The sequence below is a fragment of the Ipomoea nil genome, unplaced genomic scaffold (genome assembly GCF_001879475.1).
Source record: "Ipomoea nil cultivar Tokyo-kokei standard unplaced genomic scaffold, Asagao_1.1 scaffold1250, whole genome shotgun sequence".
NCBI lineage: Eukaryota > Viridiplantae > Streptophyta > Magnoliopsida > Solanales > Convolvulaceae > Ipomoea > Ipomoea nil.
The window spans coordinates 2,156,490-2,170,625 of NW_017617678.1; the positions used below are offsets into that span (position 1 = coordinate 2,156,490).

General features: G+C 38.6%; 4 protein-coding genes across 4 annotated transcripts; 3 read left to right on the forward strand and 1 right to left on the reverse strand.

Annotated features, from left to right (window-relative positions):
* Positions 1-1,741: 1,741 nt before the first annotated feature.
* LOC109184120 (heat shock cognate 70 kDa protein 2-like) lies at positions 1,742-2,521 on the forward strand. The gene has a single exon (XM_019334167.1). The coding sequence runs from the start codon at positions 1,742-1,744 to the stop codon at positions 2,519-2,521; it is 780 nt and encodes a 259-aa protein (XP_019189712.1).
* Positions 2,522-5,302: 2,781 nt separating this feature from the next.
* LOC109184121 lies at positions 5,303-5,986 on the reverse strand. Its single transcript, XM_019334168.1, has one exon. The coding sequence runs from the start codon at positions 5,984-5,986 to the stop codon at positions 5,303-5,305; it is 684 nt and encodes a 227-aa protein (XP_019189713.1).
* A 4,276-nt stretch (positions 5,987-10,262) lies between these two features.
* Positions 10,263-11,653, forward strand: LOC109184122 (protein FAR1-RELATED SEQUENCE 5-like). The gene is made up of 3 exons (XM_019334170.1): positions 10,263-10,323; positions 10,633-10,716; positions 11,064-11,653. The coding sequence occupies exons 1-3, from the start codon at positions 10,263-10,265 to the stop codon at positions 11,651-11,653; spliced, it is 735 nt and encodes a 244-aa protein (XP_019189715.1).
* A 411-nt stretch (positions 11,654-12,064) lies between these two features.
* LOC109184123 (protein FAR-RED IMPAIRED RESPONSE 1-like) lies at positions 12,065-13,548 on the forward strand. Its single transcript, XM_019334171.1, has 3 exons — positions 12,065-12,126; positions 12,441-12,753; positions 12,847-13,548. The coding sequence occupies exons 1-3, from the start codon at positions 12,065-12,067 to the stop codon at positions 13,546-13,548; spliced, it is 1,077 nt and encodes a 358-aa protein (XP_019189716.1).
* The last annotated feature ends 588 nt before the right edge of the window (positions 13,549-14,136 follow it).

A 14,136-nucleotide genomic window follows, 5' to 3' on the forward strand; every position in this document is an offset into this window, starting at 1 on the left:
TTGATTGAACCTCCACAGGTAGCTATGTATGACTTCTTATCGGATGCACCATCTGTGTTAATTTTAACCCAACCAACTGACGGTTTGGACCAGCTAATATAAGCTTCTCTCAGCTCCTGCTTCCACCTGGACTGATATTAAGGAAAGCCCTATCAAATGATTTGCTAATTGTTTCCATCTATGACATGATCCATGTGACCTTTACAGTAAGAGGCCTACAATTATTATATTGTTGAAGATAGCATCATTGCGCCATTTCCAAATCCACCACAACGTGATGGCAAAAAGAGAACTATCCTTGCAGTGATTTCTTCGATGAGTCCGCAATCAAGCCAGGTAGCAAATGGTGTAGTCATAAGCTGGTCACGTTGCCCCGGGAAAACTGACATCCAGACCACATCAGCTACTGGGCAATGCCTTAAGACATGTTCCGTGTCTTCGATGGCATCATGACACAAACGCATATGGCACTGCTAGCCAAGCCGCATATGAACCTATAGGAGTTAGTCATGAGCCTATTATGTTTAGCAAGCCAAATAAAGAAACGAATTCGATTTGCCACGCTCAATTTCCAGATATTGTTCCACTTCGCTACATCGACAGAATTAAACGAGCAAGTTGAAAATTCGTAGGCCGAGCTAACATAGAAATTGCCTGATGGCTCATTTCTCCATTCGAAAGAGTCGTTATCCTCAGAGTTACTACAGATCATAACAGCCTCTAGCTTATCTAGAAAAGTTTTTGGTAGAACCTGTTCCAGTTCATGCCATTTCCAGCCCTCAACATCATCCCAGTAACTTGCTACTGGTTTATATAACTCAGGCAGAGGAAGAGGATCAGAAACTACCTCCTTGAGGGGAGATTCAGCCAACGAAGTATCCAACCAGAAAAGGGTGTCTCTCCCATTTCTTACAATCCTTTCGGTACCTTTTTGGAGAATTCTAATTAAATATTTTATTTGTAACATTGTCACTTTTCTTTTTTCAATTTTTAAATATAAGTTAATACCATTTGAGGTCTTCCGAATATAGTGATTTTGCCCTGTTTAGTCCTTAACTTTCAAATTGACCCTTTGTGGTCCTTTGACTTTCAAATTTAACCATTCCTGGTCTAAGTTAACCACCCATGGTCCTTCAAGTTTTGAAATTTAACAAGTTGTAGTCCTCTTGAAAGGACCATGGTTGGTTAAAATTTAATAGTCGAAGGACATGGGTGGTTAACTGGGACCACGAATGGTTAAATTTGAAAGTCGAAGGACCACATATGATCAATTTGAAAGTTTAGGACTAAACATGGCAAAACCACTAAATATTAATAGTGATATGAGTGAAATTTTGTTTTTGATATTTTTTTTAATGAGTTAATACCTCCAATGGTCCTCTGAGTATTAGCCATATACCAACTATGGTTATCCGACTTTTAAACGACCACGAGACATTCTCTATCTTTTCAAAAATAACCATTCGTGGTCCTCCATTATGTTTGCTGTCAAATGAGCGTTAAGTTTGATGGTAAAGCTGTCATTTCACATACATGACCTCCTACTTCGTTTAGTTCACAACCATTAATAGAGAGTGAGTGCATGCACTGGATGATTTCTACCTACCTATGCCACTCTAATAAACCTTAACTTTTTTTTTTTTTTTTTGAAAGCTAATAAACCTTAACTAATAATTAACAGTTTCATATTAGAGCAGGCGACACAGGATGGATTACAAGATTTCATAAACATTAGAACAACATGTGTTACGAATGGACTCACTTCGTCGATCTTGGAGGTGAAGACTTCGATAACAGGATGGTTAATCACTTTGTTCAGGAATTCAAGAGAAAGAACAAGAAGGACATCACAAGGAGCCCTAGGGCTCTTAGAAGGTTGAGAACATCATGTGAGAGGGCAAAAAGGACTCTTTCATCCACCGCTCAGACCACAATTGAGATTGACTCTCTTATTGAGGATATTGATTTCTACTCCACCATTACACGTGCCAGATTTGAAGAGTTGAACATGAGTCTTTTTAGGAAGTGTATGGAACCAGTTGAGAAGTGTTTGAGAGATGCCAGGATGGACAAGAACACTGTTTATGATGTCGTCCTTGTTGGTGGCTCCACTAGAATTCCCAAGGTTCAGCAACTGTTGCAGGACTTCTTCAATGATAAGGAACTCTACAAGAGCATCAATCTTGATGAAGTCGTTGCCTATGGTGCTGCTTTGCAAGATGCTATTTTGAGTGGCGAGGGTAACGAGAAGGTCCTAGACAAACGCCGTTGCTGCTCTACTTCGCCGGTGAAAACAAAGATCGTCCCTGCTTCATCGGACTCTCACCGAAACAGCCGACAACGAGAGAAGGGAGGCCAGAAACAGGGTCGCCGGTGCTGTCTCTCGCTGTCGGAAGACCACTACACGTCCCGTCGTCATCGAAGCCTTCTAGCACCGCGCACCACAGCCTCACGCTGGTACCCTTCGCCGAAAAAGGAAACCCATGTCGGAGGAGCTCGCCGGCCTACACTGCTTCACTGAAACTAGGAACGTCGCCAGAGACTGCTCAGCCCTGCTGTGCGAAGTTGGAAGAGAGCTGAAGAGAAACAGAGGTCTGAGAGTCACAACGCCGCTACGCCGCAAGACCAAAGCACAACCGTCGTTGCTTCTTGTCTTCACTTTTGGCCAAGAGGGAGGGAAAAGTTGACAGCATGAGGAAGGAAGAGTTGAGGAAGGTGATGGAGCATATATATGTGAAATGATAGCTTTTGTAACACCCCTAATTTTTAAAACATTTAAAGGTTATGAAATAAAGGAAATCTAACATTAATATCCCAAACAGAGCAGAGACTACACAATAAAAGTCGGGGTGTTATGTCACATCTAAGCTTGAGAACGTAGATGCACACGCTAACTAACTAAACAGAACATAATCCAAGTTTAATATCCAAGATACAAATCAAGGCACGCAGGCCATCTACCAAGACTAAAACTATCTAAGCTAGGTCCTCGTGTCCATCTAGCGCACTCCGAAGCTACTAATCTGTACTTGAAAACATACGGTGTAACAACCGTCAGCGAATAATGCTAGTAACCCACTCCCACCCGTTGAGTACAATAAGTATAAATATAGGAAATCATTTTGAGACTGGAATATATATATATATATATATATATATATATATATATATATATATATATATATATATATATATATATATATATATATATAATTCTAAGCAATGCTAGCTTTAAAATCAAGATCAATACTCAAGACACGACAACAGACTGGACACTATAAAACAACATAAGGATACTAGCATGCAACCTAAAACCACAAGATAGGACAATAACAAGGCTCAGCAACAAACAAGATAATAATAAGGCTCAACAATAATAATAGACAGTCACAACACATGTCGATGCTCCAACCTTATACCAAGTTCCAACCTTTTCTCCTATCTATCCTTATATCAGTTCCAACCTGTACCTCCAGGTCACCCTTATATCGCCTCCCTTATTCCTCCGGAGCACGCATGCAACACACAGACATACCGCCAACGAAACCACCGATCTGATAGCACCGAAGTACCATTAACACATTATTTGTGCCTATAGCACAGTAATCAAGGGGTTAGTGCCTATAGCACAATGACATGGCACCGCCGTGCGAATAACTTGATCTATGCCTTTAGCACACTAATCAAGGGGGGTCTGTGCCTATAGTACAATGACCGAGCACTCGTTGTGCTAAACCGCCAACAAATTTTTTCCACCAATCACAAGTACTATTTCTTTACCTCGGACTTTGGAGGTGATCTCCTACTTGTCCCCGTGCTTGGTAGCTACCAAGTGGTGGTAGAACTCTTTCACAAACTCGGGGTATGTATCGCTCTTTATTTCCAAGTACATTTCTAACTAACTTTGAAACTTAAGCATATCAACCAATTCTTGAGAGAATTGATCGGGTTAGAGCGCTTTACCTCCCAATACCGTGTAATCGGCATTGTTCCATTCCGGGACTCGGGCATTGGCTGGTCTCCTCGGCATCGTTGGATTTTTATAGAGTAGTCGCGGTTGGGGTTTTGCTTTTTCGGCGGAATTTCCGGTGACTTTTCCGGCGGCTTTTCCGGTGAGCACGGTGAACAACAGAGCCACAGTGGTTGTTGGCTCAGTTACGGCTCGGGGACGTCGACGACGGTGGAACGTGGGTATCAGCTTCACGTTGGCTGGAGGGTGGCAGCGGTGGTGCGGGGGCGTGCGGCTGGGTTGGTCATGATGGTAGTGCATCACCGGTGGTTTACTGTGCGACTCTCGGTCGTGGCTCGGCGGTCCGGGGGAAGCGGGTCTCCGGCGGGGGGTGGCTGGGTGGTGCAGCAGTGAGTGGCTGGGCAGTCGACAGGGGTTGGCGGTTCGGCCGAGGGGTGAGAGAGAGAAAGGAGGAAGAAGAAGGGTTTTGATTTGGGGATTTTGGGCTTTAGGGATTTGGAATGGGGGTTAAGAAGGTTTTGTCTCCTTTAAGTTTTAAGAAATGATGATGGTTCAGTGGTTAAGGCTTAGTTGTGGGAATGGGAGGTTTAGGGTTTAAAACCCACTTGTTACATTTAGCTCACTCTTTTCAGACTCTTAGTTCAATTCCCTTATGATATAAGAGTCTCGTTATTATTTTTCGTTTGCCAAGTATTGATTCGTGAGATTTTAAAATTTCTAAGAGGGTACGAGCCAGTGATTCCAATTAGCACGGAGAATGGGGTGATCGAACTAATTAATTAATTTTATTAAAAATACGGGGATCCTAAGTAGTCGAACTAAGTAGACGGTTTTACGATAAAAAGGGGTAGTTTACAAGGATTCGCCCCCTTTATCCTAGAAAAAATTCTTCTTCCAATTGATTCGTAGGGTTCTCGTCTCCCAAGGCTACGTCTTCGGTGCCGATTCCCGCCTCGGCTTCGGCTTCAATGCCAGCTCGGGTTCAACTGATGACGTACAGTCGTACACCTTCCCGGGTGCTCCATAGCTTCCCCGGTTGTTCGTATTCCCTTGTTCCATCGTGATTGAGGGTCTCGCACTTGTGGGTTGGTTGCATTGCAAGCTTTTGTGACCTCCTTCCCCGCAATTGTAGCATCGTAAGGCGTTCTCTTGGCAATCCGTGCCCCGATGCTCCTTGCCACACCTTCTACAAGGGAATTGCCTTCCGCTAGCCTCGTCATATTTTGCCGGTGGCCCTTGGATTTGTGGGTTAGTCGCCATTGCGTTGGACTCGTTTTTCGCCCTCTTTAAGTTAGGGCCTTTACTCCCGTTGTTCCTTCTCCCAACTTGTTCCTAGACTCCCCGTTGTAGTAGTTGAATCCGGTAAAGGTCGGCGGCACTAGCATAGGCTTCGTTGAGGGTTCTTGGTTTGCTTACGGTTAAGAACTTCCGGGCCTCGAAGTTGAGACCCGCAATGAATTTCTCTACCTTAGTTGTCTCCATAGGCACCAATTCAGGTGCGAAACGGGCCAATTCTAGGAATCGCTTGTGGTATTCCACCACCGTAGCGATTCCATGTTTCAGGTGGAGGAACTCCTCGTACGTGGCTGCTCTTACGTGTGCGGGGTAAAAGCGTTCCCGTAATCTGATTTTTAAGGTTTCCCAGTTGAAACCAGGTTCTTGTCTACAAGTAGGTCCTTCGTGAACCCACCATAGATTGGCCTTATGTCCAAAGTAGAACGACGCCAGCTCGACGCGGCGTTCCTCTGGGCATTCCACTACCTCGAAGATTTTGTCAAACGTTCGGATCCATTCCTCGAGCGTCGTAGGATCTTCTTCTCCCGCGAAAATAGGTGGGCGATGGTTTGACACTTGGCGAGCCACATCATGGTTCCCGTTCGAGGGTGGTCGGTTGTTATTGTTAAGGATGGCATTGCTCAGTGCCTGGCCGACCTGAGTTAACTGTTGTAGATTTTGGGTTAGCTGATCGTGGGCAGGGGGCTCAGGGGTCCTTGCCTGGTTTCTCGATGGTGCCATTCCGGGCTCTACAGGATCAACATCGGTCTTAGGTGTAAGTCAGGGGCTCGCACCCTTACCTTGGTGTTTCAATTATAAGAACTTTAAACTAGGTAAAGAGTATATTAAAGGAAAATTAAGCAGGAAACGGTAAAAAAACTCACAATCTCACCGCACGTCCTAAAATTCCTAAGTCCTAAGTATTTAAACACCTAGAGTTTCAATTTAACGTCCTAAAGTCTTGTCTTAAAGGCCTTGTTCTAGGGACGAACATAGGCTATGATACCAACTGTAACACCCCTAATTTTTAAAACATTTAAAGCTTATGAAATTAAGGCAATCTAACATTAATATCCCAAACAGAGCACAGATTACACAATAAAATTCAGGGTGCTATGCCACATCTAAGCTTGAGAACTTAGATGCACAGGCTAACTAACTAAGCAGAACATGATCCAAGTGTAATATCCAAAATACAAATCAAGGCACGCCGACCATCTACAAAGACTAAAACTATCTAAGCTAGGTCCTCGTGTCCATCTAGCACACTCCGAAGCTACTGATCTGTACCTGAAAACATATGGTGTAACAACCGTCAGCGAATAATGCTGGTAACCCACTTCCACCCGTTGAGTACAATAAGTATAAATATAGAAATCATTTTGAGACTGGAATATATATATATATATAATTCTAAGCAACGCTAGCTTTAAAATCAAGATCAATATTCGAGACACGGCAACAGACTGGACATTATAAAACAACATAAGGATACTAGCATGCAACCTAAAACCACAAGGTGGGACAGTAACAAGGCTAAGCAACAAACAAGATAATAATAAGGCTCAACAATAATAACAGACAGTCACAACACACATGTCCATGCTCCAACCTTATACCAAGTTCCAACCTTTACTCCTCTCCATCCTTATATCAGTTCCAACATGTACCTCCAGGCCACCCTTATATCGCCTCCCTTATTCCTCCGGAGCACGCATGTTCCCCACCGACATACCGCCAACAAAACCATCGATCTGATAGCACCACAGTACCATTAACACATGATTTGTGCCTATAGCACAGTAATCAATGGGTCAGTGCCTATAACACAATGACATGGCACTACATTGCTAATAACTTGATCTATGCCTTTAGCACACTAATCAAGGGGGGTCTGTGCCTATAACACAATGACCGAGCACTCGTTGTGCTAAACCGCCAACAAATATTTTCCACCAATCACATTTCTTTTCTCATCATGGACAAATCAATCACAATAACCAATGCGCAATGATACCAGCAACCATCAATACTCAATCAACAACAATAGTCAATTCTCAACAACAACAACAACAAAGCTCAACAATAACAATAACCACTACACACAACTCCTAAAACGGTACCCGAAACATCGCACGAGACTCATAAACACCAAACGGGGCACAACGGGGCACGGGGAAACAATGAACGGGGTAAAACAGCATAATACATCGCCCGTACCAGCGGGTGGACGGCCACCCGCCGTGCACCTGCCGGTTAGCGGTCCTATACCAACGGGTACGACCACCCGCCGGTACGGTGGACGGGTACTGGCGGGTGGGCTGGTGGGGATTCGTCCCCCCACCGACCCCCCGCTGATACGATGTTAATTTGGCACTTTGCAAACCCGAGAATTCCTCAATTACACCGAAATTGAAATCCAAATCCAAATACATCCCAATACATAACACCAACAATAGGGACTTGAACACCAAGAATTAGACCAAGGAACCAACAGAATTAAAGCCCAAATACACGCACTAATCATGCCAAGAATCAAGAATAAATACACAACGATTCAAGATCATCAAGAACCTCAAGAACTCGATCATACCAAGCTTTGGCAACAAGCCCTAAACCTAGAATAACACCCGAGCATGCATAAACCCACCCAAGAACACCAAGAACATCACAACAACAAGATTCACAATATAAATCCTAAGGACAAGCTCTAAACATAATTACATACAAGAACCTGTCAATCATCACACAAGACCATCAAGATTATCAAGAACAACAAGAATTCACCATATAAACCTAAAGACAAGCTCTAACAAGATATATATACAAAATCACACATTCAATAAACCAACAGAGCCAATCAATAAACAATAGCAAGGAAAGTCGGTTTTGTAAGACATGGGTTAACTCTTTGCCTTAATCAATTTTCCCTTGGCTACTAAGGTCCTTCTCTAAGATTCTCCTTCGATTGATCTTCCTAGACTTGGTGGTGGGGAATTCCTTGGCTAGGATTCTTTGGGGAATTTTGTGTATTAGGGTTATGAGAAGGGAGAGAGGTTCTAAATGCTTCCTAATCTCCTACTTATATATTTAGGAAATCCTATTTGTAATCTGAATGGTAAGGCCCACTTTCTTTATTTCTAACAGGCTTAAGGCTCTAGTTTAGGCAAGGGTCAGCGATCCATTGTGGACCACATTAATTAATTAATGGAATCCTAACCAAATTAAATCATTTCTAACTATTGTTAACGGGATTAATTTAATAATTAATCCGGGTTTGAATGTCGTAACACAGGGTGTTACAGCTTTACCCTCAAACTTAACGGCCATTTGACAACAGACTTAACGGGAGGACCACGGGTGGTTATTTTTAAAAACTTGGAGGACATCTCGTGGCCGTTTAAGAGTTGGATGACCACAATTGGTATATGGCTAATACTCGGAGGACCAATGGAGGTATTAAATCTTTTTTTAATATTAATGGTGAGAATTCTAATTGCTTAAATTTTTGGTATTCTTTAATACTAGTAGTTTCACCCGTGCGATGCACGACCATATGTATAGTATATGGAATATACAGTATAAAATATAGTTATTGAAAATCTAATAAATTTGAAATGAATAAAATTGTAATTTGATTACACATTATTGAAAACTTCTTTGTACACAACATTTGTTGAGTAAAACACCTGCCAATTGAAGACCTTCTATGAATAGTTGCAGTACTTTGGTCTGTACCTTGAGCATCGGTATTTGTTGATGATGAATTATCCAAATTTTTTGAGATATATAAGTAAACAAAACGCACATGAGTGCCATAATAATTGCAATTAAAATTATAGTCCACAAAACATAAGTAATTGGACCATTATTAGACAACCTAAATTGCAAAGTAAAAACATAAATTCATTACACATAACTACATTGTAATCCTTATTTCATGGCCCATGTTCCATCATATTGTGTGGATCATAGTTTAAAAAATACATTTTTTAGAAACTTCAGTTTAGATCATTTATGTAGATAATGTACATTTTTTGAAACTAATAAATTAATATAATAAGGGTACATTAATTTATTCTTCAAAAAAGGGTACAATAATTTATATAATGTACCGTGAGGGAGCTAGTAATATAACTGGAGTACAAAACTAATGTAGTTTTAATATATTAAAAATGTACAGTCAATTCTTTGTTCCATACAATTGTGTATACCATGGTACACACAATAATTTGGCACGTAAGTAATTATCCTATTATTACAAAACTTAAATTTGTAAAAATAAGTTTAGTCCACATAACATAATTACAATAATTATGGCATACAACATGCTCCACAAAATTTTTGTGGACCATAAATATAGAGTACATTTTTAATATACAATTGGTACATTATTTATATACATAAGGTACATTTTTTAAATGTACATTTTTAAAGGGTACATTTTTTTTTTTAATAATGTACCTTCAATTCAAACTACATTAATACAATTTAATACAATAAGGGTACAAAAATTATGTTAGTTTAATATTTTAAAAATCTACCTAATATTCATGCAATCTTACAATTGTGAGGACCATGCATCTACACAATAAATATCTACAAAATTAATAGTATATTCCTATTAATATACTACACATAACATAATTAATTACAACATTATACTACATAAATTGGTAAGTTTTCAAAATTTAAACCTAAACTCTCAGTATAGAAATCAGGCCTACTGACCCAAATCATTGAAGCCCAATATAATGACCCAAATCTTTATAGTAAACCTGACCCAATAAATTATGTCGTGGAAACGTGTTCACTATGCTTGGTCAACACGCTTCCAAACGACGTCGTTTTTGGTGTCACTTAAAAAAAAATTCACTGTTCTATTAACGGCGTTAGTATCGAGTTTGAAGGCAGTTCTGATTTTGGCAGTTTAACAATTCTCTCTCCCATTCTCGATTGATTCGATCCGATATTCACAATTCTTTCTTATTCACGATTGATTGATTTGAACTCGTAGATGGAGGAGACAGCGGTTCGTGGAGAAGATTCGATCGGTGATTTGATTTCTGCGATTCCAGGTTCGTTCGATTTTATGCGTTCGATTTCGTTTGATTTATGAGATTTTAGCATGTTGAAGATTTAGTTTGTTTTTATCGGTGTTTGTTCAGTATCTATGCAGTTTGAATGTTCATAATGTTGCAATTGTTATTAGTACTATGTTTCTGTTATGAATTTTACAATATGAGATTATGTATTTTCTGTTACACAATTATGAATTTTGATACTCTGTTCATGCATGTGGTATGAATGTTCATAATTTAATAGTACTATGTTCATAACATATTAACTGGTATAACTGGTATGTTACTCTGTTTGCATATATTCAGTGAATGAAGATTTTGTTGGTGATTCAATAAGCACTGATCAAGTAGAGTTAAACATTGACATTGGTGGCTCGTCTTCAAGTCCAGGTTCTTTTCTTAGCTTTTTAACATGAATGTGGTTTCTGGTAGTTGTAGGTACTGATTCATGGTGATTATATGCAATTTGAATGTCAGTAATGTTGCGATTGGTATTAATACTCTGTTTCTGTTATGAATTCACAGTTTTGAGGTTATGAATTTTCTGTTATTGATACTCTGTTTCTCTTATGAACTTTCTGATATGATATTATGAATTTTCTTCTGTGAGATTATGAATTTTCTCATATGAGATTATGAATTTTCTATTGTAGCATATTATATTCATTATAGTTGACCTGCACATTCATAATTTAGTAGTTGGTATAGCTGTGGTTATATTTTTGTTGCAATTGCAGTTGATGAATACTTGGTTGGTGTTGTAGTAAATAATGGTGATGAAGCTTTTGAGTTATATAATGGATATGCATACAGAGTTGGTTTTAGTGTGAGAAAATGTCAACAACGTTATAAGGCATCTACTAAGTCAATTCAGATGAAGAGGTTCTTCTGTGCTAAGGCTGGGTATAAGGAGAAACCCAATAGTGGTGTTAAGATTTATTCAAAAATTGATATAAGGACTGGTTGTGGTGCACTTGTTCAGTTTGAAGTGGGGGGCGATGGGATGTGGACAGTTACAAAACATGTGAAAGAGCACAATCATGAGTTATGTTCATTTGGCAAGAGTCATTTGCTCCGTTCGCATAGAAAAGTGGGAAATAATAATCTTGAATATTTAAAAGATATGAAGAATAGTGGTGTTGAATTGGCGGATGGTATGAGGTTTTCGAAATATCAGTCAGGGGGTTCTCCATTGGTTGGCTTTACCAATCGCGATGCTTACAATTCGATGGCTTCTGAGAGTTTGAAGTGTTTGGATGGAACTGATTCCAATTCTTTGATTGAAATATTTAGGAGGAGGCAATCTAATGAGGTTGATTTCTTGTGAAGTTGATTTGGATGGAAGATTGTGTAGTTTTTTTTGGAGGGATGGTTAAATGAGAAGGGATTATGAGGTGTTTGGTGATTTGTTAGTGCACGATACAACATATCGCACTAACAAATATGATATGATTTGTAGTCCTTTTGTAGGGATGAACCATCATTGCATGAATGTAATGTTTGGATGTGCGTTTTTTATGAATGAGAGGATAGAGTCATTTGCGTGGTTGTTTAGAGCGTTTTTAAGATCCATGGATGGCAAGTGTCCACAGACTATCATGACGGATCAATGTTCAGCTATGGCTGCTGGCATTTCTATGGTGTTTCCTACATCACGCCAACGTCTTTGCATATGGCATATTGGTGAGAATTCGAAGAAGCATATCAAGGCTTAAGGAATCATAAGGATTTTCTGGATATGTTCAATTGTGTGTTGAAATACACCGAGACTGAAGCTGAGTTTGAAGTTTATTGGACAAGGTATGTTATTATTTACTTTGATCATTGGGTACAATATCATATTTTTGTATTTTTAGTCAGTTATACTGTGTATTCAACAGGGGATAAAAATTATGAATTTACATTATACAATTCTGAATTTTCTGTTATGTCATTATGTATTTTCTATTATATGATTATGAACTTTCTAATATGAGATTATGAATTTACAGTTATACAATTCTAAATTTTTTGTTATGTCATTATATATTTTCTGTTATATGATTATGAACTTTTTAATATGAGATTATGAATTTTCAGAATAAGCTTAGTAAACATGTGTTGTAACTTTTCAGGATGGTTACAGAATATAAGTGTCATAAGAATACGTGGCTAGAGAAGCTTTATGATTGTAGGGAGAAGTGGTGTCCAGCATTTAACAAGGATTATTTTTCCGGGGGTATTTTATCTTCTCAAAGGAGTGAAACTACAAATCATTCAATTTCTAGGAGGTTGTCTAAGACTGTTGGTTTATGTGATTTTTATTCATCCTTTGTGAGTGTTATTTCTGAATGGAGAAGTAAGGAAAATGGTGAAGATTTTCGGTGTTCTCAAGGAGTACCTGCCATGATGATGGATCATGTGAAACTCCTTTCACATGCTAGAGAGGTATATACGATTGAGATATATTTTTTGTTCGAGGAACAATTTATAAAAGGTAGCTCTTGTTATCAAGAAATGGTGTTGAATGATGGATGTAAGTGCAAGTATCACGTGTGGCGACCAGACATAGACATCATAAGGCATGAAGTAACTTTTAAGCCAATTAATTTGGATATATGTTGTAGTTGCAAGCTGTTTTCAGAATTGGGAATACTTTGCTACCATTGCTTACATATACTTCATGTGCACTGTGTTTCTAGTATTCCCGATAAATACATTCTTAAAAGATGGACTAAAAAGGTTGTTGAGGGTAGAAATGTGGACATTGCATCTGTGTTTTATAATGTTGGTGTCCCTTCTTCAATTTGGGCTGTTGAGATTAGTAGGAAATTTCAAAGACTTATTGTTTGTAGTCAAGATAACAGTGTTGCTAGACAATTCTGTGATGAAGCTGTTGAGAATGCAAGGAAAAACGTTGAAGCTGAGATTGGGGATGTGAATATTGAGGAGGGTGTTGTGTCTTCTTCAAGTGGTATTGTCCAAGACCCTTCAAGCCGGAGGAGTAAAGGTGTGAGAAATAAAAGGAGTAGTAGTGTTATTGAGAAGAAGTACAATGCAGTAAGGGGGAGAAAGAGTGCTGCAAACAAGCTTGCTTCAATTACAAAGGGCTCTGTCCAATCATTGGTCTTGGAAAATATATCAGAGATTGCTCGTGATGGATATCTCGTACATCCAAGCTCTGGGGGTTCACAGTTTGTTCATTTTAATAAGAATTTAGACCACAATGTAGATATAGATTGAGATTGTGTTAATAGAACTTGATATGTTTAGCAGTGATGTGATGAATACTATGTAAAATATTTAGATTTGAACTATATAGTTGCAATATGTTTGATGTGTACATCTGCAATTTTGCATTATATGTGTCAGATTATGAATTTTCCTTTATGTGATTATGAATTTTCCTTTATATCGTTATGAATTTTCCTTTATGTCATTATGAATTTACAGTATGTACTTATGAATTTTATGCTATTTAGATTATGAATTATGTGTCAGATTATGAATTTTCCTTTATCAGATTATGAATTTTCCTTTATGTGATTATGAATTTTCCTTTATGTGATTATGAATTTACAGTATGTACTTATGAATTTTATGCTATTTAGATTATGAGAATTATGTGTGTCAGGTTATGAATTTTCCTTTATTTGATTATGAATGTTCTTTATATGATTATGAATTTTCCTTTATGTCATTATAAATTTAATGTTATGTAATAATGAATTTACAGTTATAATTGACAATTATACATTCATAATCTCATAATAGAAAGTTCATAATTGCATAACAGAAAATTCATAATATGGTAGTTGAAAATTCATAATA

Bases quoted from the DNA above. Each gene is read 5' to 3' on its own strand.
- LOC109184120 (XM_019334167.1), top strand. From the start codon at position 1,742: ATGTGTTACGAATGGACTCACTTCGTCGATCTTGGAGGTGAAGACTTC.
- LOC109184121 (XM_019334168.1), bottom strand. From the start codon at position 5,986: ATGGCACCATCGAGAAACCAGGCAAGGACCCCTGAGCCCCCTGCCCAC.
- LOC109184122 (XM_019334170.1), top strand. From the start codon at position 10,263: ATGGAGGAGACAGCGGTTCGTGGAGAAGATTCGATCGGTGATTTGATT. The intron at 10,324-10,632 runs GTTCGTTCGATT...GCATATATTCAG, and splicing joins TTTGATTTCTGCGATTCCAG to TGAATGAAGATTTTGTTGGT. The intron at 10,717-11,063 runs GTTCTTTTCTTA...TTGCAATTGCAG, and splicing joins TGGCTCGTCTTCAAGTCCAG to TTGATGAATACTTGGTTGGT.
- LOC109184123 (XM_019334171.1), top strand. From the start codon at position 12,065: ATGTTCAATTGTGTGTTGAAATACACCGAGACTGAAGCTGAGTTTGAA. The intron at 12,127-12,440 runs GTATGTTATTAT...GTAACTTTTCAG, and splicing joins TTTGAAGTTTATTGGACAAG to GATGGTTACAGAATATAAGT. The intron at 12,754-12,846 runs GTATATACGATT...GATGGATGTAAG, and splicing joins TCCTTTCACATGCTAGAGAG to TGCAAGTATCACGTGTGGCG.